This window comes from Carettochelys insculpta, chromosome 9 (assembly GCF_033958435.1).
Source record: "Carettochelys insculpta isolate YL-2023 chromosome 9, ASM3395843v1, whole genome shotgun sequence".
Taxonomy (NCBI): domain Eukaryota; kingdom Metazoa; phylum Chordata; order Testudines; family Carettochelyidae; genus Carettochelys; species Carettochelys insculpta.
The window spans coordinates 4608503-4631846 of NC_134145.1; the positions used below are offsets into that span (position 1 = coordinate 4608503).

Consider the following 23344-nt stretch of genomic DNA (forward strand, 5'->3'; position numbering starts at 1 on the left):
TACAGCATACTTTGTGCAGTGTGTCCCAAATCAAAATAATTAGCAGTTGAGCCTTCATTGTGTGTGTATGGATTACAGTCTTCCCCCGCCTTACGAGGGTAATTCGTTCCTGAAAAACTCCTCTTAGGGCGAATTCTCGTAAATTGAAAATGTAATTACCATTAATTTCAATGGGAAAAAATTGTATGCGTTCCTGAGCCTCAAAATTTACCCCTGTTTATGCTAAAACACCACCAAATCCCATTAAATACGGTGCAAGAGGGTGGCCAGGGCATGGGGGGGCAGCCTGGCCTGAGTGCAGCTTAGGTTAAGCGAGGAGGGGGCACTGCCAGGGGCTGGCCACATGGGGAGCTAGGCAGGCACAGGGGGCCCCTGCTGGCAAGGGGCAATGCCTCGCTTGTGTGGGGCTGCGTCTTGCAGAGTGGCGTGATCTACTGCCGGGACTCAGGTGAGTCTACCTCCCCGCACCAGACTGCTGCCCTCTCTCAGGGTGCCGCCGCCCCCCTGCACGGCCTCTTTGTCAAGACCAATGCGGCCAACTCCATCCCCTTAGTGCTTGCCTACCAGAGTTGCCAGCCTCCAAATCAGTCCTCGTAAATGTGAAGAAATGCCTCATAAGCTGAAGTAGGGGTATTAAATGAAACTCCTTGTAAAGTCGAATTCTCATAACTCGAGTGGGTGTATCTTGGGGTATGACTGTAAATGTGGGGATTGGGCACAAAAGTTTTCATTTTGTGACATGTAAACTCTCGAGGGTCATAGTTTTTATTTAAGGATGGCTTTTATAGTTTATATCAATTTAAAAATTTTCTTTTAATTCTGGTATCAGCCTATGTACCTTTGAAACGGTGGGATAAAGTTGTATTAGTACCTATGTGAAACTTAATATTCCAGTTGTGCCTACAAATGAAGATAATTTATTTGTTGGCCATGATGAAAATTCTATCCAAATTAGTCTTCAGGAAACTTAAGTGGTCAAAACAACAGTTCTAGATACTAATGTGTAGCTGTCACTGGTAAATTGAATACTGATTTATGTAAATAGGCCTAGCATAACCATGATGTTGGTAGCAAATGAAATATTTTTCTTCAAAGAATATTTTTTTTGAAATACCTTATGAAAGGTCCTTCCAGACGGCACTGGTTCTAAACTTTGTTCAGAGTTTTGTCACAACAGGGAATGCAGCTGTTTGGAGTGTAATAATTAAGAGAAAACCCATTATGTTGCTATTGCTGTGATTTTCTCTCATGTAAATGTACACAGATTATTTTTGTCTACTGGGCTACAAATCTGGAGTAAAAAAAGACTTTCATATCATATTAGAAACTAATACATTAAAATTATTTTAGTTTCCCTTGATTTTTTTTTTTCTTTGTGTAGCATTACTTATAGGTGAATATCTACTTCTCCCATGCCAAGGATGACTACTGTTGTATAGTTCAGTGAAATAGTGTTAAATCTTTTTTACATTTATGCAGAAGGCTAACTTTGCAACTTTTTGATATATCTACCTACTCACTCTTTGTATATGTGTATGTGTTGGTTGCTAACTCTGAAGAAGCTATACAGTTAAGAGAAATGAGCACACAGTTGGGAGTCTTCTAAATTCTAATCCTGGTTCTGCAACTGATCTGCTGTGATTGGTCACAGAACTCTTCTGTGCCTCATTTTCCCATCACTGAAATGAGAATAGTGTTGTTGTCAGGCTTAATTAGTTAATGTTTGTAAAGCACTTTGAAGATGTGAAACACTACAGGTGCTAAATGATTTCTGTTTAAGGAATTTTAATTTGTGCATTTCACAATATTTCAAACACTTCATATGCAGGAGGACCATGGTGGTGAGTATATTTGTTATTTGGCCAATTTTGGTTTATGAGAGAAACAAACCTGAGCCACACAGAACTCTTCTTTAGGGCTGGAGAAGGTAATCCCAGTGTCACAGCAAAATGCAGGATGCAAGAGATTGTTTAACATATATTGATCAAACAGTCATTAGTACCTAAATCACCATGTCCCTTTCATATCCTGGGATTGACGCACCTATAACTAGATTGCATATGTAGCAGGGAAGGTTTGGTCAGTTGCACATCAAGTATCTCCACAGTGGAAAGATAATGTTGAGTTAGTATTGCATTGGTTACCAGTGACATTTGGATTATTTTATATTAAGTTCAGGTATTGATTTAAAATAGCTGACTTTTGACCACTTAGTATATTAAATTACTTAAAATAATTATTTGATAACTTTGTTTTACAACTTAAAGCTATAACATTTGACATTGACGCTGATTGTTTCTACTGTGGTACCTTGTCAGAATCTCCTCTCCTTTGTACTCCCACTGCCGAGGAAGCGATGTTCATCAGCACGTGTTCTCTCCTACATCTGCTCCAGGTCTACAACACCTTAAAATCCCACTTAGTGCGGATTGTGCTCTTGCTACTTCTCCTTTAGTCTTTTACTTGAACCCACAACCCCAGAGCAACCCTTCTAGTCCATGCTACAGCAATCCGCTACAGTGGAGGTAAGGAAAATATAAAATAACAAGTTAACAATTTGGTTCCAGTGTAAACAACTTCTAAACTTCTCATTAGTTATTAGTTATTAATTTAAATGAATAATACCTTAAAAAAAAAGTCTGTTTTGCATGTTTGACCAGTTTAACTTATCTACAACTAAAGGTCTAGAATAAGGAAAAAAGCAATGTATGTGTACACGCGCACACTCACACAGAGACACAAATACACATATACATGCATGAAGCACATGTATAAAATCTATATGCGTTTAGAAACTAACTCTACATTGTTATTGTAGTTAAAGTTGTTTGGTTTCTTAAACCTTGTTGTACTATTGCAGGACAAATGTAAGAATTCTCTTAGCTCTTTGAGTGATCATCTCTTGAGTGTTCCACTCAAGATACACATTTTCTCCATATGTGAAGACTGGAAGATTTTTGTTAATGGTGATCAACTTCTGAGGTCTTCTCCTCCTTGTGCTTTAAAAGCAAAGTCATAAATGGCAGCATAGGCTGACTGCCTCTCCAGTTTCTTTCTACTGCCTATAGTCCAAGATTACATCTCTGCAGTGTTCCCTGGCATTCTTCTAACTACAAATTTTAAAGCTATAAATAATTTTTGAAACCTGATCATAGGCAGTTCAGTTGCCCTGAGGACTTGGGTGCCCCCTGGGATCATCTATGGGGTCCATAGAATGTCTAGGTCTCTGAAAGCTCTGTGGCCCTGCCCCCGAGCTAGTCAGTGATGCGGCATGTGCCTCTTACGCCTTGAGGATATTCATATCCATTGTAAATGCAGCATCTGTTGGTTCTTTCCTACCAGAACCCATCAAGATCATAAGCACAGGCTTAAAAGATTAATGGTGGACTGTTCTTTAAGGCCCCAGTTCAATCCTAGCTCATCAGATATTCATGCACATTAGACAGTGCCAGCGAGAAAAATCCATCTAAGGACAGTTGTCTCCAGCTTTGGAGGAATCTCAGCAAACAAGATTCCTCTTCCAAACAAAAGCATGAGGAAGGGAAGAGCAAACATTCTCACAAGAAACAAGAGAAATCTCTCCTCAGATTATCATCCAAAAAGAGGCTTTTCTCTGACACTACAGTAAAACTTTGCACCTTGGCATTGGAGTACCAGGAGCACACAGGAAGTACAGTTCTGGTTTCTTGGTACTGAAATGCAAGAATGCTCTGAGACCAGCCCTGCCTGAAGGAGTATGGTCAAGATTGGCACCAGTGAAGAAAAGAAGGCAACAGATACCTCCTACATTGTCTGTAAGAGAAGTCTGTTAGTAGTCTATAAGGTGCCACATGACTTCTCCTTGGTTTTGCAGATACAGACTAACATGGCTACCCCTCTGATACTTGATTTATGAGAAGGGATTGTTGATATTCAAGACTGGGGAAAAGCCACTATCACTGGTGCCAATAAGGGAAACAAGCCAAGTCCACTGTTTTGTACAGGTGCTAGATATGCTGCCAAGAGAGCAGTGCCATCTACTTGAATCTGGAATTGCCAGTACTGTTGGACCGGGTCCTAACCAATGATGCCCTATACTATCAGTTTGCCACTCTATGGTACTGTCTACCAGACAAAGCATCAATGCCAACAGCTCTCTGCATCAACATAGAAGCTCCTCCTCCTCTTCCATTAAGGCTGGTGACAGTGAGAGAGATTTACCACCCCATCATGACAGGCATTCAGCCCTGACAGAGGAGCCAGCATTTCATGGGCATTTTTCATTTCACACAGCGGGTACTGTGCACAGCTTGAGACCTATGGTACCCTCTCCCATAGGCTCTGTCTTATTTCCCTTGTGGTTCTACACTTTGTCCTTAATGGGGAGTTCCTGGGATATGTATATATGACATCCTGGATTTGCTGGGTCATACCAGGAGCCAAGAAAAACTTCCCCATGCAGGACAGAATATCAGACCTTCATGAATTATCTGAGGAAAATGGACAACCTGACATACCAGGCAGAATCATTCACCTTGGTAAGATCATCATCATTTTTATCATTGCCTGCCAAACAAATCGTCATACTGGTCTGACTACCACTAGCCAACAACTAAAGGCAGTGCCAGCACCTCCTATGGAAAATTGCAGACACTCTCCAAATTCCCCCAAAGGAAGTGCGGGACACCATCATAAACTATTAGACATGATGCAGATTGTTGGTTCTGGTAAGGTGACACTACCAGTTCATGAGGCTATCTTAGAACTGGCTAACATGGTCTTCTATATTTCACCCACTTGTGCTCCCACTCCCACTCCCAAGAAAACAGAGAGGGAATACTTTGTGATATCTAACAAAGCAGAATATTTGTTTCCATACCCTGCTCTGCACTCTTGAGTGTTGCAAGCCATCATCTGCACAAATGAGCAAGAAATTTTTCAGATTTACATAATCTGATAAGGAGGACAAGAATTTTCTTCAGAAGAAAGAATTTCACTTTGAGCTATCAACTTTAGCAGCGAAACTATGGTTTTTATTAAATTATAATAATAAGATCTCGGAATTCACCCATAAAGTTCCCTAGGAAGACAGACTTCAATTCTACGCAGTTTTCAACGAACATAAATTGCTGTCTAGATTGGCTTTACAGCCTTCTCTGTGATATCAGTGTTCATAATAATAAGACTCTGGCTTCTAAAACTTGGAATTTTCTAACCCACTGTCGAGGGTGTGCCTTTTGAGGGAAATAACCTATTCAGTGAAGTCAAAAAAGAGCCATTCTGTTCCCTCAAACACTCAAGAGCATCCTTTCGCTCATGGGGTGTTTATATGTCAGCACCATGTAAGAAATACCCCAGGACCAAACCTTAAATAAAATGACCAGACCTCTAATCGTTCTATCATCAGAGTGCTTTTGAACCACCTCAGAAATGCCAGCAAATGCAACATATTAAGTGTAATATCCTGTGCATTCCTCCCTGTCATAGCAACCTACCAAGATATCCTTTTGACAAGACTTTGAGAGTTGCAAAACTGTCCCCCTTCTACATTTACTTTGTCAGGACTCCTGTACCCCAGTTGGTGACTGTTTGTTCCATGCTTGGCACCTCATAACATCAGGTAGATGGGTTCTGGAACTAATCAATGCTGGTTATACATAGTGATGTACCAAATTTGTGGCAATGAAAAACACATCATGGCCCAAGAAATCCGGTGGTCTTGTGTGCTTTTAACTTGTACTGTAAGATGTCACGTGGGAGACCAACATTACCCAAATTGGAGATGCTGACCCAAAAGGGAGTTGTAGAGAGTTAGTGATATTGCCACCCTTACTTCTGTGCTGACGGCAGAGTGGGGGATCCAGAGAGTGGCGGCTGTTGGCCAGGTGGTCCAGCTCTGAAGGAAGCACCCTGCCAGCAGCAGCACAGAAGTAAGGGTGGTAATGCCATACCACACCACCCTTACTTCTGCACTGCTGCTGGTGGCAGCTCTGCCTTCACAGCTGGGCTGCTGGCTAGCGGCCACTGCTCTCAAACTACCCACTTCTGAAGGCAGAGCTGCCACCAACAGCAGCAGCACAGAAATAAGGATAGTAGTACCACAGTCACCCCATGATAACTTTGTGATCATCACACAACTGCTTTTTCAGTCAAGATCCCTACAATTACAACATTTAGAAATTTCAGATAGCTAAAATTCACGAAATTTACTATTTTTAAAATCCTTTGACCGTGGAATTGCCAAAACTTTACATGAATGTGGAAGGACCCTAATTTTGCAGTAGAACTCTTCTACTTTTGCCATCCCACTTGAGATACGCTTCTCATGAGAAATTGCGAGACTACCTCCTGCATCTGGGAGCCATAAAACTGATACTAATGCACCACAGGGGGAAAAATACTTTATTCAAAATACTTCCCCTCTCCCCTAGAAGAAAAGAAGCTGGAAGTCCACGTAAGGTCTCAGATAGCTCAATGTTTTTATTGCTGTCTAAGATTTGGAATGATCGTTCTGGCCTCCAGTAACCTCACATAGAACCAGGGCGACTGGTTCATAGTTCTTGATTTAAAGGATTCTTATGTGCACAAAGATATCCACACTGTAAACAGAAGATTCCTGTGATTCGCCATGGGTCCAGAGTATTGCCATTACAGAGTACTCCCATGTAGCCATCAGCATCACCAAAGCTGTTCGCTAATGTGCTGTCAGTAGAAGTAGTCCACCTTTGTTCTCAGAGATTGTCATTATTTCATGACCTCTGTGATTGGTTGCTCCTGGGGAAGCCAGCCATATGGCATTTCAGAAAATGGGGAAGGCGTGAGCGACCACCTTGTACCTGCTCAGTCTCTTGTAGTGTTTAGGACAACAAGTAAATTTAGGAAAGTCCATTTTAATTCACTTACAGACTGTAGATTTGGTTGGGGCAACCCTTAGACTCAGTCAGTGCCAAAGCAAACTTACCTCAGGACATAGTCGTACAGCACCTTTCATCACAAAGAGCTTTACAGAGCTTCTCACCTAATGAGCCATGCTATTGTTAAGAGGAGAGTGAAATATAGTGCACCTGAAATCTATTATTTTGGAACCAAGTTGTTTAGAAGTGATGAGATGTGGACTGAGCCTGCAATTGGACTGCTGTGCACAAGAATGGAGACATGACCAAGCCCAGTTGTTGCTCAGCTTTTGGCTTCTGGGGAGGTCCGTCATTGTAGCGAATAACATGTGACATTCATTTTGGTAGTATACAGAACAGAGCGAACAGCATGTTTGAAAGGTGACCAACAAAGCGGTGATAAAGCTTAAGTGTTTTCATCATATTTCAATTTTTAAAAACTTGTACAAGCGTACAGGGCAAATTCTGCATCACTTTCAATCAGATGTAATCAGTGTAGTTTAATGCTGTTAAACATCAGAGTTAGACTGGTAAGCAGCATGTGGTATGATCTAAATTAGACAAGTGTTAAATGTTGTTTAAATGAATTACTTTTGGCATGGGGGCTAATGATACTTTAAAAAATCAAACCGTAAGACAGTGCCTTTGCTTGTCAGAAATTTTCAAGAGTCTCCGCCATAAGACAAATGGGTCAGTGAATAATTTTTCTGATAGGAATAGTCACTATAAATGTCTAGACTGAGTTCTGTTTCAGTTTTACTAGGGTCTGTTCATGATTATAATTTTCACATATGCAGATCTTCTGGCCATCTGCTCCCTGGATGCCAAACAGTTGATGATTTTGGGATGTGTGGCTGCATTATACAAGTTCAGTTCTATAATAGTAACTTTTTATTTATGTTCTTGGTAAGTTTTTACTTTCACCTGTGCAACTCTTGATCCTGTTTTATCCCCTCCTTCTTTGTTGTAGTTTTGTTTACTTGGTTACCATTCCAGCTCTGAGTATTCTCACTGCTGAGTTACAGCAAAGGTTCATCCTAGTAAGCTATTTACTGTCACTGATCTAGTCCGTTTAAAACACGCAGGTCGGTTAGGTTGCAGTGAGTTTCCATATCTGTGTGTGGGATTAAGAGTTGCATTTTCCAGTAACTAAAACAGTTTACATTTTAATGTTAGATGTTTATCACATTTGACCATTGGTACTTCATATTCCCCCTTTTCTTTCCACTATTTTATGTTGTTTGTACTCTTTTTGCATGGACAGATGAGCAGCTGTTGTACAACTGACATCAGTGCTCCGTTACAGCTCGTGATAGCGGCTGTTGGCTTCAGCAAGAAGCAGTCTAATTAGAAACAGAAATACTTTATACCCTAGGTTTAACAGAAAAAAAAGGGTCATTTATGACCACTTAAAGGGGTCAGAATAGTAACTGAGGGACATGACAATGGGTAAACTAGTGAAGTGTCGCAGAAGTTGTACATGTGGTTTGGGATCCTCTTTAGCTGCAGGTTTATCAATAGGAAGCTAGTAAATGCTCTCAAAGATATTAAATGGACATAATGAGTATATATTTTTTGAATTCGTCACATGCTTCTCTAGGTACGAGGCAAATCAAATTTCCTGATGACACTTGGCTGTATTTCACAACTGTACTTCAGTATGAATTGCCCACTTGTTATAAAGCCAAATGTATTCGTGTGCCAGTGAACCCAGTTTTACTCAATACATGACATTAAATTGTTTTAAAATATATTGTGTATTAAATTGTCATCAAATAAGATGAATCTTGAGATTATAAAAAAAACTTTAAAAAACAACAACCCTCAAATTATTTGTACATAATACTTTCCACAAGACATGTTTGGATTCAGATTGCTCTAGAAATGTATGTGGGTATTGGTGTGATAAAAACAGATATGAGAATTAGGTGTTTCAGTTTAGGCCACATTTGGTGTGGGGCTATAGTTCCAAAAGTAGGAAAAATTAAATGTTAGTGAGAATGAACTGGGGTTTAATTAATCCTTCTTTGCAAATTCAAAGGGAGGCGTGAATAGGTGGTAGCAATGTCAGACTGAATAGCACATTGTTTGTTTTTCCCTTCCCAATAGCTATGATTTTATGAAACAGTTCTCATTTACATTTCTGAAATCTACAACTGTTTGTTGTAAAAGTGTTTTTACACTTTTGACCCTACCAGAAATTTTGTAGCTTTTAAAATATTTGGGGATAATATTTTTGTTAGTGTTATATAGTTTTTGCAAAATAGCCATGAAGTTATCTTAGTACACGTACAAAATTTACCAATTAAGCCTTAATAGGATGATGATCAAATACTTCACTTTATTTAAATAAAACAATATAAAAGCGGCATCAAACTGAAATTTGCCCTTGGTGGCCAGAAATTATGCAAGCAAACCTGAACAAAATAAAAGTAGAATTTTGCAAGACTGATCTTACTTTATAGATTTTTATTTCTGGTATTCATATGGATTCAGACTTCATGAAGAAAGCATGCATTTAATCACAGTAACAAATTAGAAGGTGGAAATAGCATGTATTCTAAAATCTTTCGTAAACTGTGTAAGATTGCTTAAACTGCCCCACCCCCACCTGTCTTATAAATGGATGCTGGTACAGCTGAGAGACCTAAATTTAGACCTGTCAGCGCGCTGTGTGTGTGTGTGTGTGTGTGTGTGTGTGTGTGAGAGAGAGAGAGAGAGAGACTGCTCATTTAGCTATCCCCTTCTCTCATCAGATCTATTCTGTTCTTGTGAGCAAGGGTCCTGAAAATATTCTGTAAGGGTAGGAAATTAGGGAAGGAGAAATGTCTCTCTGTTCTGGGGCTGTCCACGTCACTTTGTACAGTGTGTTGGAGCTGCTGTTTCCAGTTTGGTGGTAAGGTGTGATTCCAGCCAGTGTTCCCTCTAATTTGTTCTATCCATGGTGCAGATAAAATTTATTCTCCCCAAGGTATGTGTGGCTGCACACCACCAGTCGAAACACACACTGCCCACTGTGGGCGGCCTACGAATCAGCTGGGCGGCACCTGAATTTATCTTGGGCAGCTGCTTGGGTGGTCTGTTCCAGCCCACATCCATTGCTGCTACTCACCCTGAGTGAGATGAAAGAGCCCCTTTCCCCAGGTGCTGGATGTGTGAAAAAACCCCCATCCACTGCAAGGTCCGATCTGCTGCTATGGGCCTTCGTAGTCTGTTGTTTTAGAGGTGTTCAGGGCTTTGTTTTGGGTGCCTGAACCAGAGGAAATTTTATTCTACAGTAGGGAGAATTCGACATTTAATTTATAAAGTCACCGAAAATTAGCAATGGTTGCAAAAGTATTAGCAAACACATTTTAACTAACACAACTTTAATCGGCCCTAGTGGGAACCCTGGGGTTGACCACAACCAGGTAACACATTTTAAAAGAAGAGTTCCCTGCCTACACTGGATGCAAAATCTTGTTTATGGACATGTTAGTTAAAACCTGTTAATATTCTCACAAAAACAATGATGTTGCAAGTCTAGATATGGCCCTGAAACAGAATTGAGGAGGGTTTGTGGTGATACGCGCATGTACAATCACAGAGAACGCCACTCCCATATTAGGGATGAAGTTGTTGGTTTCAGGAATGAATTGACTTCATGAGATCAGGGCAGTGATTAAGTATGGGGGAATTTATATTTATTTTAAATTTTGAGATTGTTAACCCTGAGGAGTGTCCTTTAAAATTTTACTTTTAACTATATAAAGGTATATTAAGAAATGGTGATAGTATAATCGTTTAACAGTATGTTATTTGTCACTGCTTCAGTTCCCTCTGAGTGTAAGGTTACTTGACATAGCATTGGAGAGTTTATTTTAGTTACTATTTCCTATTTGACACATGTCTGGGGATTAATGAATAGCTCTGTAACATTTGGAAATTGCTTTGTCTGTTGTAGCAGATGCTACTTTCCAGTTCAAATTCTTGCAGCACTTCAGATTCTGTTTGCTTAAAATGTGCTGAATAATTGTTGTGTTTTCACAGGTGCCTTAATGCTATTTTTGCAAATGTAGGTTCACCAATCCAGGCATAGTGTATCATAGGGCAGCTTCAGTTTCTGAACGTAGTCCATGAATACTGTGAAACTTCTGGATTTTGAGTAGGTATTATTTTGGTGATTTTCATTTTCATATAAAATTGCTTTACTTTACATAAATTCTTATATACATCTCACTTTGGAGAATTAAGGGTTAATATTTTTGATAATTTTTGTTTAGAATGAGATTCTCTTTGTTCTTCTGCCATTATACCAGTTTCATACTTGGGATTAGTTTCTCCCAGACAGTAAATGGACAGCACAGTGAAACTTTTAGGTGTTATCCCCTGAACATAAGGAATTTGTAAGCACTAAAAACTTCTACTGTATCTGGCTCCAGCTGATGGAAGATAACTAGTTCCTTTGCAAGCTAGTAGAAGAATCTATAGTCCTTGGAGCTCACTCATGTGAGCAGCTTCTGGACAAATTCATTTATAGCATGGATGTCCAACCTTTTGGCTTGCCTGGGCCGCATTGAGTGAAGAGGAATTGTCTTGGGCCGCATATAAAATATATAATATTGTTAATGTCTATAAATCACATAATAACGTTAAAAGTTTACGATCTTGTGGGGCCGCATTACTAGCTGTGCAGGGCCGCATGTGGCCTGCGGGCCATGGGTTGGACACGCCTGATTTATAGCATGAGCAGCACTAGCACCCCATTGCCATATCAAACATGAAGCTAAGGACAGCACCAAGTGGCTAAGAAACCTAACATAGTTTTCAATAACATGAGAACTGCAGTATAGGGACCTGCCTAGCACCATATACCAGGATATTTCTTCCTAAAATGGATTTTTGTGTAGAAGAGATTCCCCTGAGAAGTCGTGCTCTGTGTCTAAATATTTGTCTTCTCCACACCAAGGAAGGCGTCATTCTTCCTTACTCTTTGATAGCAGATGTCTTTTCTATACAAGCTCTCTAAGGCCTTGTCTAGTCTACGGCAGGCTGGTAATCTAAGTTATGCAGCTTCATGTATGTGAATAACATAGCTGAAGTTGATGTACTTAGGTCTGCCTTATTGTGGTATCTTCACAATGTAAATTGACAGCTGATGCTCTCCCAGTGATGCTGTGGACTCTTCTTGTTTTGGTGAAATACTACCGTTGATAGGAGAGTACTTGGTGGTTGATTTATCATATCTATGCTAGACATGAGAAATGACCCCCTGGCTCGATTGATTGTTGCCAGTCCATCCAGACTGTGGTGAACACATGCCCTAAGACAACTAGACAGCACAGAGGACTGCATGAGGTATTCTGGTGTTCTATACTACAGAACCTAGGTGCTTGAAATTCTGTGCATTTGGTAATCACTGGCTCTGCAGACTTGTCTCATTGGCTTCTTGCAAGCTGTCGTTGAATCTACTGCCTATATATAGTTTTATTCATGCCATTTCTTTCAAATATGCCCCACCATCGAAATCTTCATCTGCTTCTTCTTTGCTATCTTCCATGGGTGTGACATCATCCTCAGATCTCTCTTCTTGACGATCACTCGAGAACAAGTAGGATGCCTCCATGTCACCCTTCTATTTGTGAGTCAGTTGATGGCTGATCAGCTCAATCCTGGAGCTGCAAGTCTTATCACCCAAGAGGCAGGTGTTAGTATATGTGGGAGGGGTGTGGGGCGGTTTTTGACATTCTGTTCTTCTTCTCCGCCTTTTCTCATCTGCACTGTGGGAGGACCTCTCAAATTGTGCCACCCCCTCAGGGATCACCATTCTCCACTGGGGACAGTCTTCAGCAAGATTCTCCCAAGTGTCGACACCAATGCTGCACTTTTCCGTGTGTGCCTTCAGCATGTCCTTATATCTTTGTCTTGGGTTAGATGTTCTGTTTCTCGAAGACCGTTTGTCTCAGGTGGGCAAAAGCAGAGCTTGCATGGCTCAGATGATGCTGGATTTCCGCATCAATGTCAACTTTAGTGGAAAGCTGACTTCCAAGGTATGGGAAGGGCTCCACGTTTTCCAGCAGTTCTCCATTGACTTCAATAGAAGGTGCATAAGGTTGTTCCATCGGTGAAGGTTGGTGGAGCACCTTGGTCTTTTTATGTTCATTGTGAGGCTAAGATTCTCATATGTTTCAGCAGAAGCACTTAAGATGGTCTGAAGGGCTGTCAAAGAGCAACAACCATATTGTCACCTGCGTATTGAAGCTCCATGATTGAGGTTGTGTGGGTCTTGCTTTTAGCCTTCAGTCTCCTCAGATTGAAAAGCCTCATGTTCACTCTATAGACAGTCTTCATGCCATCTGGAAGCTTGCCATCAATGAGGTGAAGGGTCATGGAGATGAATATACAGAACAGTGATGGAGAAATGACGCAGCCTTGCCTGACTCCTGTTTTGACCTCAAAGGGGTCGCTTTGGAATCTGTTGTTGCTCAGTACTGTTGTGATGCAGTCTTAAAATGCTAATAAATTTCTTGGGGGATTGACTGTGTTGAATGCTTTGGTCGGGTCAATGAAACTCATATAGAAGGTTTGGTTGTGTTCATGACATTTTTCTTGCAGTTGTTCAGAGAGCATGCACTGGAGTGCCACTCAAGATGTTTTCTGTAAGTGCATGGAGCCCTGACATGAAGCCAAAGGGACTGAGTCTTCAGCCTTGAAATGCTGTGATTCATACTAGAAAATGTTCTGTTTCTCCACATGGCCATCTGTCTAACACTTTTGTAGTGTCACTTGTGTATTATATATTACTGTTGATACTGAGAATTAGTTCAGACTTCATTACCATCTAATTGCATTTATAGACATTGAGATGAGATTTATTTTTTAGTTAATGATTGTGTGAAGTTGCTTGATTTTTTTTTTTTTTTTTTTGCAAGAACTTGTGAAGAGGTGGAAGAATATTTGAGTTAGAACTGAGCCCTGAGATATAGGATATTTGTTTTGGGACCTCTGGTTCTTTCCTTAGACATTAGGACCCAGTGGTAAGTTACTGATTTTTTTCTATGAAGATCCAGACTCTTTCTAAGGGAGAGAAACACGTAAAAAGTGGCCATGTATTTTCTAGCAGAAAGGGATCAAATGAGGATGTAAATAGATCTTCTAAAAAGATTTAGCCCATTCTGCTATATTACACTGGCACTAGGATACAGTTTCATAATGTATTTTTCATTGCCTGTGATTTCTTACATTTGTTTTTGATCATGAGTTTTATATCGCAAAGCCTGATGGAGGAAAAATTATGCTTATCTCCTTTTCCAGATGCACGAGGAACTTATATGTGCAATAAATCTTGTTGGTCTTCTGACTGTATTAAACTTTCTCTTTGTTCCAAAAATAACTCTCCCCATTTGGCCGGTGTCCTCCCACCTTTTGTACCAGAAAAGTCTGGTAAACAGACCCACTCTTCAGTATGTGTGGCAAGTCAGCTGACTTTGGTTATGTTTGAACAAGAAGCGGGTGGATTGATTGAAATCAAAGTAATTTAAATCACCAAGTTTAATCTTACATTTGCACTTTTTAGTTATTTTCCCAAAAAGAGAGGTTGATTTTCACTGGTTGGTAATTAGCCAGGGAAGAGGGGTTTGGCATGTGTGGAGGAGGGGGTAAAGACTTCATTTGAGGATGAGGGATTTGGGATGCAGGAGAGTGGTTCTAGTGTGGTGGGGTGGAGCATAGGGTTCAGGGTGTGGAAGGGGAGTCTGGAGAGTGCAGGGGAATGCGGGTGCTCTCTGGTGGTACAGGCTCTGAGGTGGGGCCAGAGATGAGAGGTTTAGGGTGCAGAAGGGGCTGAGGGCTGGGGCAGGTAGTTGGTACTTATGGATAGGGTGTAGGTTTACCTCTGGCAGCTCCCAGTCAGTGGCACAGTGGGGATACTAAGGCAGGCTTCCTGCCTGTCCTGGCACCACAGACCGCACTGCACTTCTGAAGTGACCAGCAGCACATCTAACTCTTAGCAGAGGTATGCAAGCAGCTCTGTATGGTGCTCTTGTCTGCTGGCACCAGTACCCCAGCTCCTGTTGGCTGGGAACCAGCCAGTGGGAATATGGAGCCAGTGCCTGGGGTGGTGGCAGCATATGGAGCCCTCCATAATCCCCCTGCCTGGGAGTCGGACCTGCTACCGATTGCTTCCAGGCTGTAGTGCAGTTCATGGTGCCAGGGGAGGCAGGAAGCCTGTCTGAGCACCTCTGCTGGTCACCTGACAAAAGAGTGATCCAGTGCCCACATTCTGTGAGCCAGGATTGGGTCATGACCCATAGTTTGGAAACCACTTTTGTAAATCATGATCACCGTGAGCTGAGAGGAGAACAGTATGTATGTCGAGCCAGAGCCACACATGAGTGCTCAGTGGCATCGAGACAGTTTTTCAGGGATTTTGGCAAGGATTGAAATGGTGATAGGCATTCTGAGTTGACCTACAATATTCTATTGGTAAAAAATATTTTACATTTGAAACTTGTTCTTTTATGTATTTGGGTCCAGTTTGATTAAAATTATAATTAGCATTTGAATCACATTTACTTGAAAAGAATAGAGCTGAGAGAGGGTGCCACAGCAGGACCTTTTTGCTGCTTTGATTTTCAATCAGCAGTTTTGTGAGGTTGAAATTATAGGAAACTTTTGCTATCTGACAGCTTTAATATAACTTACCAGTATTCCTTGTGAAGAACAGTATTCTGTTTTCTAGAATATTAGTGTACTTATTGAAAGATGAAACTTTTGCAAGTACAAATGCAGAATGGCAATTTTTTCCACTGTAGATTTTAAAATAATGTGTAGAACTTTAGACATTGTTCTGTTTTTTTGGAAGTGCCTTTGTTAGTATCGACTCTTGGTTCTCTGTATAGTAAAATGTAAAATGCTAATCATGATGATTATATGGTAGAGTTAATGGCTTTCACATCAGAGGGACAGCATAAGTCAGACTCATGAAAATAGCTGGTGATTTTAATGCAGTTACATGGGGGGAACCGTACATTGCCCCCCTATTTTCATTGTAGCCAAGGTTGTCATTCCTTCTTTTTTCATTATACTCTAAGTTAATTTAGTTAAAGTTGCTAGGCACGCACATTTAGAAGTGCATAGCTACAATCTTATCACCTGAACTTCTGAAATTCTGAGCACCTGCAGTTTTTGATTAGCTTTAATGCAAACTATGTCTTTGTTACTCCTGAGAAATAGGCCATCAATCTGTAGTTTAGTATCAAACATCTGTATTTATGACACACCTTTGATACAGTCCAAGAAATTTAAGTTTGGTAAAAATGTGTACTGTGCCTCCGTACTGGGCCGGTTAAGTGAATTGAAAAATGGGAATAAGCAGCACCAAAATGTGAAGAAAGTAATAGGAACATCCAGAGAAAATGAGTCTGACAGATGTTATTTCCAGGTTTTATGTCAATCCTTTTTTCATCAGTGTGCCTTCAGAGAAGGAGCTCTTACTGAACTTGTGGTATGTGCTCAGCTCATTGTCAAAAAACACCTCACTTTACCCAAATCCCTCCCATTTTTTTTTTTTTTACAGGTTCCACTTTTTCAAAAAATATGTCTGATTGCTTCCCCCATCTTGAAAAACTAAATGAAATCCCTCTCATATTAATATTGTAATCTCATCCAGTTCATCTTGGTAATAAAAGACTTTGAGATATTCATTTTCATAACATCAGAGGAGAATAAGCTTTGTCACCCCATGCCGAAGGTTCTGAAAATTCATCACAAAGATATTTTTTACTGTACTTTGCTGGTGATATGGTGCCAAGATCTCTTGACTTCATTAGGCGGGATCTTAAAAATTCTAGTATAAATTATACATGTGTTCTTTTATTAAATGATGTTATCTGGTGACAAATTATATTGTTCGTGAACCATTTTCTTTGCTCAGCCACTGTGCCACTTCTGTTCAGTCTTCATCATTCTCTTACTGCACTGCACAGATCAACAAGAGAAGGGCTTTTTTTGTTTTAAGACTAAACTTTTTAGAGATTCTGGTTAATCTTTTTGGTGGCTTTTATAATCCTGCAGCTAATTTTATTTGCTTACAGAAAGAAAGTAAGGAGCTTTAGAAGGCTTTTCCATTTCATATTACTTATACAACAGCATCAAGAGCAGTGTATTTTTAACTAGAAGCTTGCAAGGGATGGGCTTGAACTTGGTTAAATAGTTTGCTACAAACTAACAGACCTGAAGATCTATAGTGCAATAATTGTGTTAGGCTATTTTCTTTTGGAAATGCATTTTTATAGGAAATGGAACATAATTGAGTTGGTGGCTCAGTGGAGACAGCAATTTTGCAAATCACAATTGCATTACCTTTAATGTGCTGTCTCCACCTAAAGAACAATATTCTTTTGTGGGAAGGAGAATGTACCTCAGGAAATGTTGTCCTGAATGGAAACAGAGCACCATTTTTGTAACTCTAGTACTGTTCTTTGAAAGCCGAATAAGTCATGAAGTCAATACCCATTTTCTGTAACAAAGTCTACAGACAGGTTGTGACAGGGATTCATAAAAGCTTTAATTATTGAACAAAAGTAACCACCACCTGCTGGTTTCACATTGTTGAAACAAATTGGACCCAAATAATGGTCAGTCTTGGCATAAGCATGCGCACCCCGACAGACACACACAGAGCATCTGCCCTCCCTCAGTAAATACAGGTGCCAGGGTAGTCATTTAATTTGTTCATTTACATTATAACAAAACATAATTATAAAATTGACCTGACTGCCTTTTGCTAAATATTCTGAATCATGACCTAACCTACCAGTGGCACCACTGTGCCATTCTTAATGAAAATGCTCCAGTTCACAAGGTGTGGATAATAACTTTGTGGTAATATATACCTTGTGAAATCACAGCAGTCACAGTATTTAATCTAAGTCTATGAATTGCAAAATAAAATGTAAGTAATTTGTTACTTTGTAATTTAATGTATGCCTCAGGCAGTCTCACACCATTCGTATTTTTAAAGGTCATGATGATATAAGAGAACAATATAGAGACATACCAGGAATTAACTCCCACAAGATAATGATTTGAGATGTAGTTTTGAATGTCTAACGGCTCATCTGTGGTGGTTATTCAATGCAAGGCATGGTTTTGAAGTAAAATTTTGGTTGTGTGTGTGTACACAGGAGAAAATATTTTCTCCTGATGGGCTCCTTTTAACTTTTACACTCAGTCTGTTGCAGTTAATATAAATAATCAGACTCTCCATGGGCTGTACTTTTCTTGTTCCCCCATATATTCCATTGGATGGTGTTATAAGGGATTTTAATCATTTAAGAAATACACAATCTCCAAGAAGTTCATTGCCTTGAGTGCTTTGTTCTGGTTGCTTTCTCCACACCATCGTATAGATATCTATCATATCCCCACCCCACCGTCTCTTTTTCTAAAATGAACAGTCCCCATCATCTTAATTTTTCCTCGTATGGAAGGTGTCCCCTGCTCCTAATTTTTGTTGCTATTCTCTGTACGTTTACCAATTCAAGTGTGTGTGTGTGTGTGTGTGTGTGTGTGTGTGTGTGTATTTTGAGATGGGGTGATCAGAGCAATATGGTGTATTCCATGCACCATGGATTTATATGAGGGCTTTATTAATTTTTCTGGCTTTTGTATCCCTTTCCTAATGGCTCCTAAGCTTCTGTTAGCTGTGGATGTTAGTTTTATATCTTTAGTCACTTAGCTGGCCAGCTGTGGACACTTAAAACATTTTTGGTTGTTGTATTATAGCAATACTCTTACTGTAAAAGGAAATAAATAATGAATTTAAAGGTAATTAATGAATAAATAATTGGAGGTACACATCTCCTAGAGCCTGAAGGGACCTTGGGAGGTCATCTAGTCCAGTCGCCTGCCCTCTTGGCAAGACCAAGCACCATCCCTGACATCTATTTGCACCAGTCCCTAAATGGCTTCTTCAAGGACTGAACGCACAATCCTGGGTTTAGCAGGCCAACGCTCAAACCACTGAGCTATCCCTCCCCCCAAGGTTATTGTTCCTTGGGAAATCTCAGTGAATGTGCTAATCAGTTGACAGTAAACAAAAGACTTTTATATTTGCTCTTCCTTGAGAATAATGCTGTTAGTGTAAATTAATAAGAAAGATACATATTATCAATTTATGTAAAACTATTTGTTTGTGGACTATTTTAAGTTGATAAGTATAAGATAACAATGTGATGCCTCTGTGAAAAAAGGCTAATATGAGTCTGGGTCGTTATTCATAGAAGAGTTATGTATAAGACATGGTAGTTAATTGTCCCTGTCTGCTGAGCAATGGAGGTCCCTCAGCCAGCGTTTTTTGTCTAGTTCTGGGTGCCATACTTTAGGAAAGACATTGACAAATTGAAGAGAGCTCACAAGAGAGCAACAAAAATGACCAGTTATAGAAAACCTGACTTGTGAGGAAAGTTCAAAAACTGGTCATGTTTTGTCTTGGGAAAAGATTAAAGGGGAACTTGATAAATCTTTATAGCCTGTTATAGAAATGACTAGAGTAACTCCTTACTTAACATCATTCTGGTTAAAGTTATCGCGTTACTACATTGCTGATCTTAGAAAACATACTCATTCTTTGGTCACTTTCTGCTAGTAGGTACCTTACTTTGTGAGGTAAGCCAAGCATTGCTTCTCTTTCAGTGTGGCAGCCATTGTTATTCACATTATGTCCATACAAGTATTCCCTGACCATTTCTAAGTCTATTGTGACTGTATCACCCAGCATGAGTTAAAAATGCTCAGCAAGTGATAATGGAGTGCCTAGTGGTACAGTGTAAAAAACAAAACAAAACAGGAAAACCATTTAGGTACTAAACTAAACATTTTAAGGTGTTTTGATGCAGATGAGCAAGCTGTAGGCTTTGGCATCACTCTAGGTCTTACTCTGACCACTATGAGAACATTTCAGTGTAATGTCAACAAGACCAGGGCTAGCACTCAGTGTATAATACTGCATAGTGTTACTAAAATAAGTCAATCAGTAGTTTGATGGAAACCATTAAGTATTTTCTCTCTTTGTGGATAGAGAGCCAAAACCAGTGGAACAGATCTGTAAGTTAGCTAGTGGTACTAGCTAAGTCAAAACCTTTATACAACAATTTGAAGAATGACCAAGGAGGAAGATCACAGATAGAGATAATCACAGCATGTCAGGGTTTGATTAGCATGTGGTTTGATTAGTTTGAGAGGTGCTTCCATCTGCATAGTATCAAGCAGTCAGATGAGACAGCTAGGGCCAATACTTCAGCACCTAAAAAAAATTTCCCCAGTTATGTGGAGAAAATAAGCAAGGTGTCTGTTCACCTAAGCAAGCCTCCAGTGTTGATTAAATGGGCTTCTACTAAAAGAGGTTGCCTGAATGGACTGAAATTTTCCTGACAAAGGGAGACATGTCTGGATTTAAAGCTTTTAGAGATCACCTAACCTTTCTTCTAGGTGGTAATACTGTCAGAGAAACCACGGACAGTGTACCCCTTTGAAAATATGATGAACTCCCAAGGGATTTTCAGAGGAACAACTTCCAGACATTTGGAGATCCAATAAGAAGGCATGGATCATGTGTTATTTTTTCAAAATGGCTGACTCTCTGTGCCATCCCTGCATGGAAGGAATATTGTGCCAAGGAAAATCTTGATTTCAAGATATTATTTAATGTATGTGCTTATTCAATCAACTGGCATGACCTGTGTGAAAACTGATATCAAAGTTGTCCTTCTGTCACCTAACAAATCCATATCGCTCATCAAACCCATATACCAAGGAGCCATCGTTACATATAAGGCATATTGCTTACACCATATTTTTAATTGGCTCATCGGAGGCACCAATGGGGAAGGCAAGTCTATGATTTGGCAATTTTGGTATGACTGTAACATCCTCAAGCACAACAATAACATTGGTGACTCCTGGGCTTCAATTATTTAGGCATATATGAATGATGTATGGGGCAGTTGTGGCCTGAATGTGTCAAGGACACACACAAGGATTTAAAGATGCTGTCCTCTCTATGAAGAAAGATCATTGGGTTGGCTAAGAAAGTGGGTATTGATGAGGTGGAAGAAGTTGACGTTATACAACTTCTGCAATCACATGGGGAAGAGCTAACCAGTGACTATTTGATGCAACTAGTGGGAATGAGAAGAAAGGAAGAAAGTGGGCTGAAGTTTCCAAATGATTGTAGCTGGCTTGCAAATCTTTAGTGATGACAATCCTAACAGGAAACACAACTCTAAAGTGATTAGGGGAGTTGGTGATGTGATGCTATAAGGAAACTTTCCAAGAAAAAATAAGAAAGCAAAATAACTACCTCTCTGTGTTTTTTTTTCAAGTTGGGAAAGTTCAGTAAGAGAAGCAGTCAGATGGCCAACCATCTTCCACACACTGACTTCATGACTTCAACCAAGCTTCACAATCGTCATTGATGTGTACAATATTAAATTGTTTAAAATTTATTTAAAGCTTACACTGTATGTAAAGTATTTACTCTGGCAAAAAACATTTCCCTGGGAGACCCCTCTGTGTACATTTATTCTTATGGGGTAATTGGATTTGCTTAACATTGTTTTGCTTAAAGTCTCATTTTTCAAGAACACAACTACGGCATTAAGAGTGTGGTAGCTGTAATCAGTTGTTCTCCATGCCATTGTAAGTGGAGAGCATGGATACCTGGGAGATGAACTTGAAATGGGAGGGAGTATGGGCTACACTGGGAGAGTAAAAAGAGGGCCAGGGCAAAACTGGGAGGCAAGACCAAATCAATGTCTGAGATGCCTATATACAAATGCAAGAAGCATGGGAAATAAACAAGAAGAATTGGAAGTAATAATAAATGAATACAACTATGATATTGTTGGCATCACAGAAACTTGGTGGGATAATACTCATGATTGGAATGTTGGTATTGAAGGGTACAGCCTGCTTAGGAAGGACAGGGAAAGGAGGGAGGAGGTGTTGCCTTGTATATTAAAAATGTACACGCTTGGACAGAGGTGGATATGGATGTAGGAGATGGACGGGTTGAAAGTCTCTGGGTTAGACTCAGAGGAGTAAAAAACAAGGATGAGGTCCTACTAGGAGTCTGCTACAGGCCCCCTAGCCAGGTGGAAGAGGTGGATGAGGCTTTCTTTAAACAGCTAACAAAATCAGCCAGGGCCCACAATTTGGTGGTGATGGGGGACTTCAACTATCCAGGTATATGTTGAGAAACTAATACAGCAGGGGACAGACTGTCCAATAAATTCTTGGATTGCATTGCAGACAACTTTTTATTCCAAAAGGTTGAAAAAGCTGCCAGGTGGGAAGCTGTTCTAGATTTAATTTTAACAAATAGGGAGGAAATTATTGAGAATTTGAAAGTGGAAGGATGCTTGAGTGAAGGTGATCATGAATCATAGAGTTCACAATTCTAAGGAAGGGTAGAAGGGAAAACAGTACAATAGAGATAATGGATTTCAGGAAGGCAGATTTTGGTGAACTCAGACAGCTGGTAGGTAAGGTCCCATGGGAAGCTAAACTGAGGGGAAAAACGGCTGAGGAGAGGTGGCAGTTTTTCAAAGGGACATTATTAAGGGCCCAAAAGCAAGCTATCCCGCTGCATAGGAAAGATAGAAAACATGGCAAAAGACTGCCTTGGCTTAACCAGGAGATCTTGCATGATCTCAAACTAAAAAAGGAATCGTAACAAAGAGGAAGCCGTGCTAGTCTATACACTATCAAAACAAAAAGCAGTCAAGTAGCACTTTAAAGACTAGCAAAATGGTTTATTAGGTGAGCTTTTGTGGGACAGACCCACTTCTTCAGACCATAGCCAGACCAGAACAGACTCAATATTTAAGGCACAGAGAACCAAAAACAGTAAGCAAGGAGGACAAATCAGAAAAAGATAATCAAGGTGAGCAAATCAGAGTGTGGAGGGGTGATGGGGAAGATCAAGAATTAGATTGAGCCAAGTATTAGTTTGAAGATGTGATGATATATCTGTAACAGACACTCCTAAAATTAATCCAAATTACATAGCAATTTTTTTTTTATTGTAGTATCAGTTTGTGGGTGGGCTGACCCCAGGGAAGTTCAAAAAACAGGATAAGACTCTTTTGGTGATGTCTTTGGAGAAAATGAACTGGTGGCTGATTCAACGGAGTGGACTAGGAAATGCCGAATGTGTTGTACGCATGACTCATTAACAATTTTGTACAGTCAAAATTCAGCCAGTCAAGAACTATTAGGCACCAGGTGATATGATGCAGGAGCTTTTATTTATTAATAGCTTATTAGTATCAACTAAAACTAAACATTTCCACTTGAAAAACAAGAAATGAGCCTACTCTATTTACATATCATTCACTATGTAGTGCAACTAAATAAAAATTAATTACACTTTTTGTGTTTGAAGTTGATAGGTTTGTATTTTACTGATGTTTAAGTCCACTTTTAATATT

General features: G+C 39.9%; 1 protein-coding gene across 4 annotated transcripts in view; it reads left to right on the forward strand.

Moving 5' to 3' along the window:
* Nucleotides 1-23344, forward strand: part of MAST2 (microtubule associated serine/threonine kinase 2) — a 258995-nt gene that overhangs the window by 116674 nt on the left and 118977 nt on the right. For 2 of the 4 annotated variants that reach the window (XM_075003275.1, XM_075003274.1), the window contains one exon: nt 2319-2525. The exons of the other annotated variants lie outside the window; for them this stretch is intronic. In XM_075003275.1, coding sequence (XP_074859376.1) covers nt 2319-2525 — 207 coding nt within the window. The remainder of the gene's footprint in view (nt 1-2318; nt 2526-23344) is intronic. 4 annotated transcript variants of the gene reach the window in all.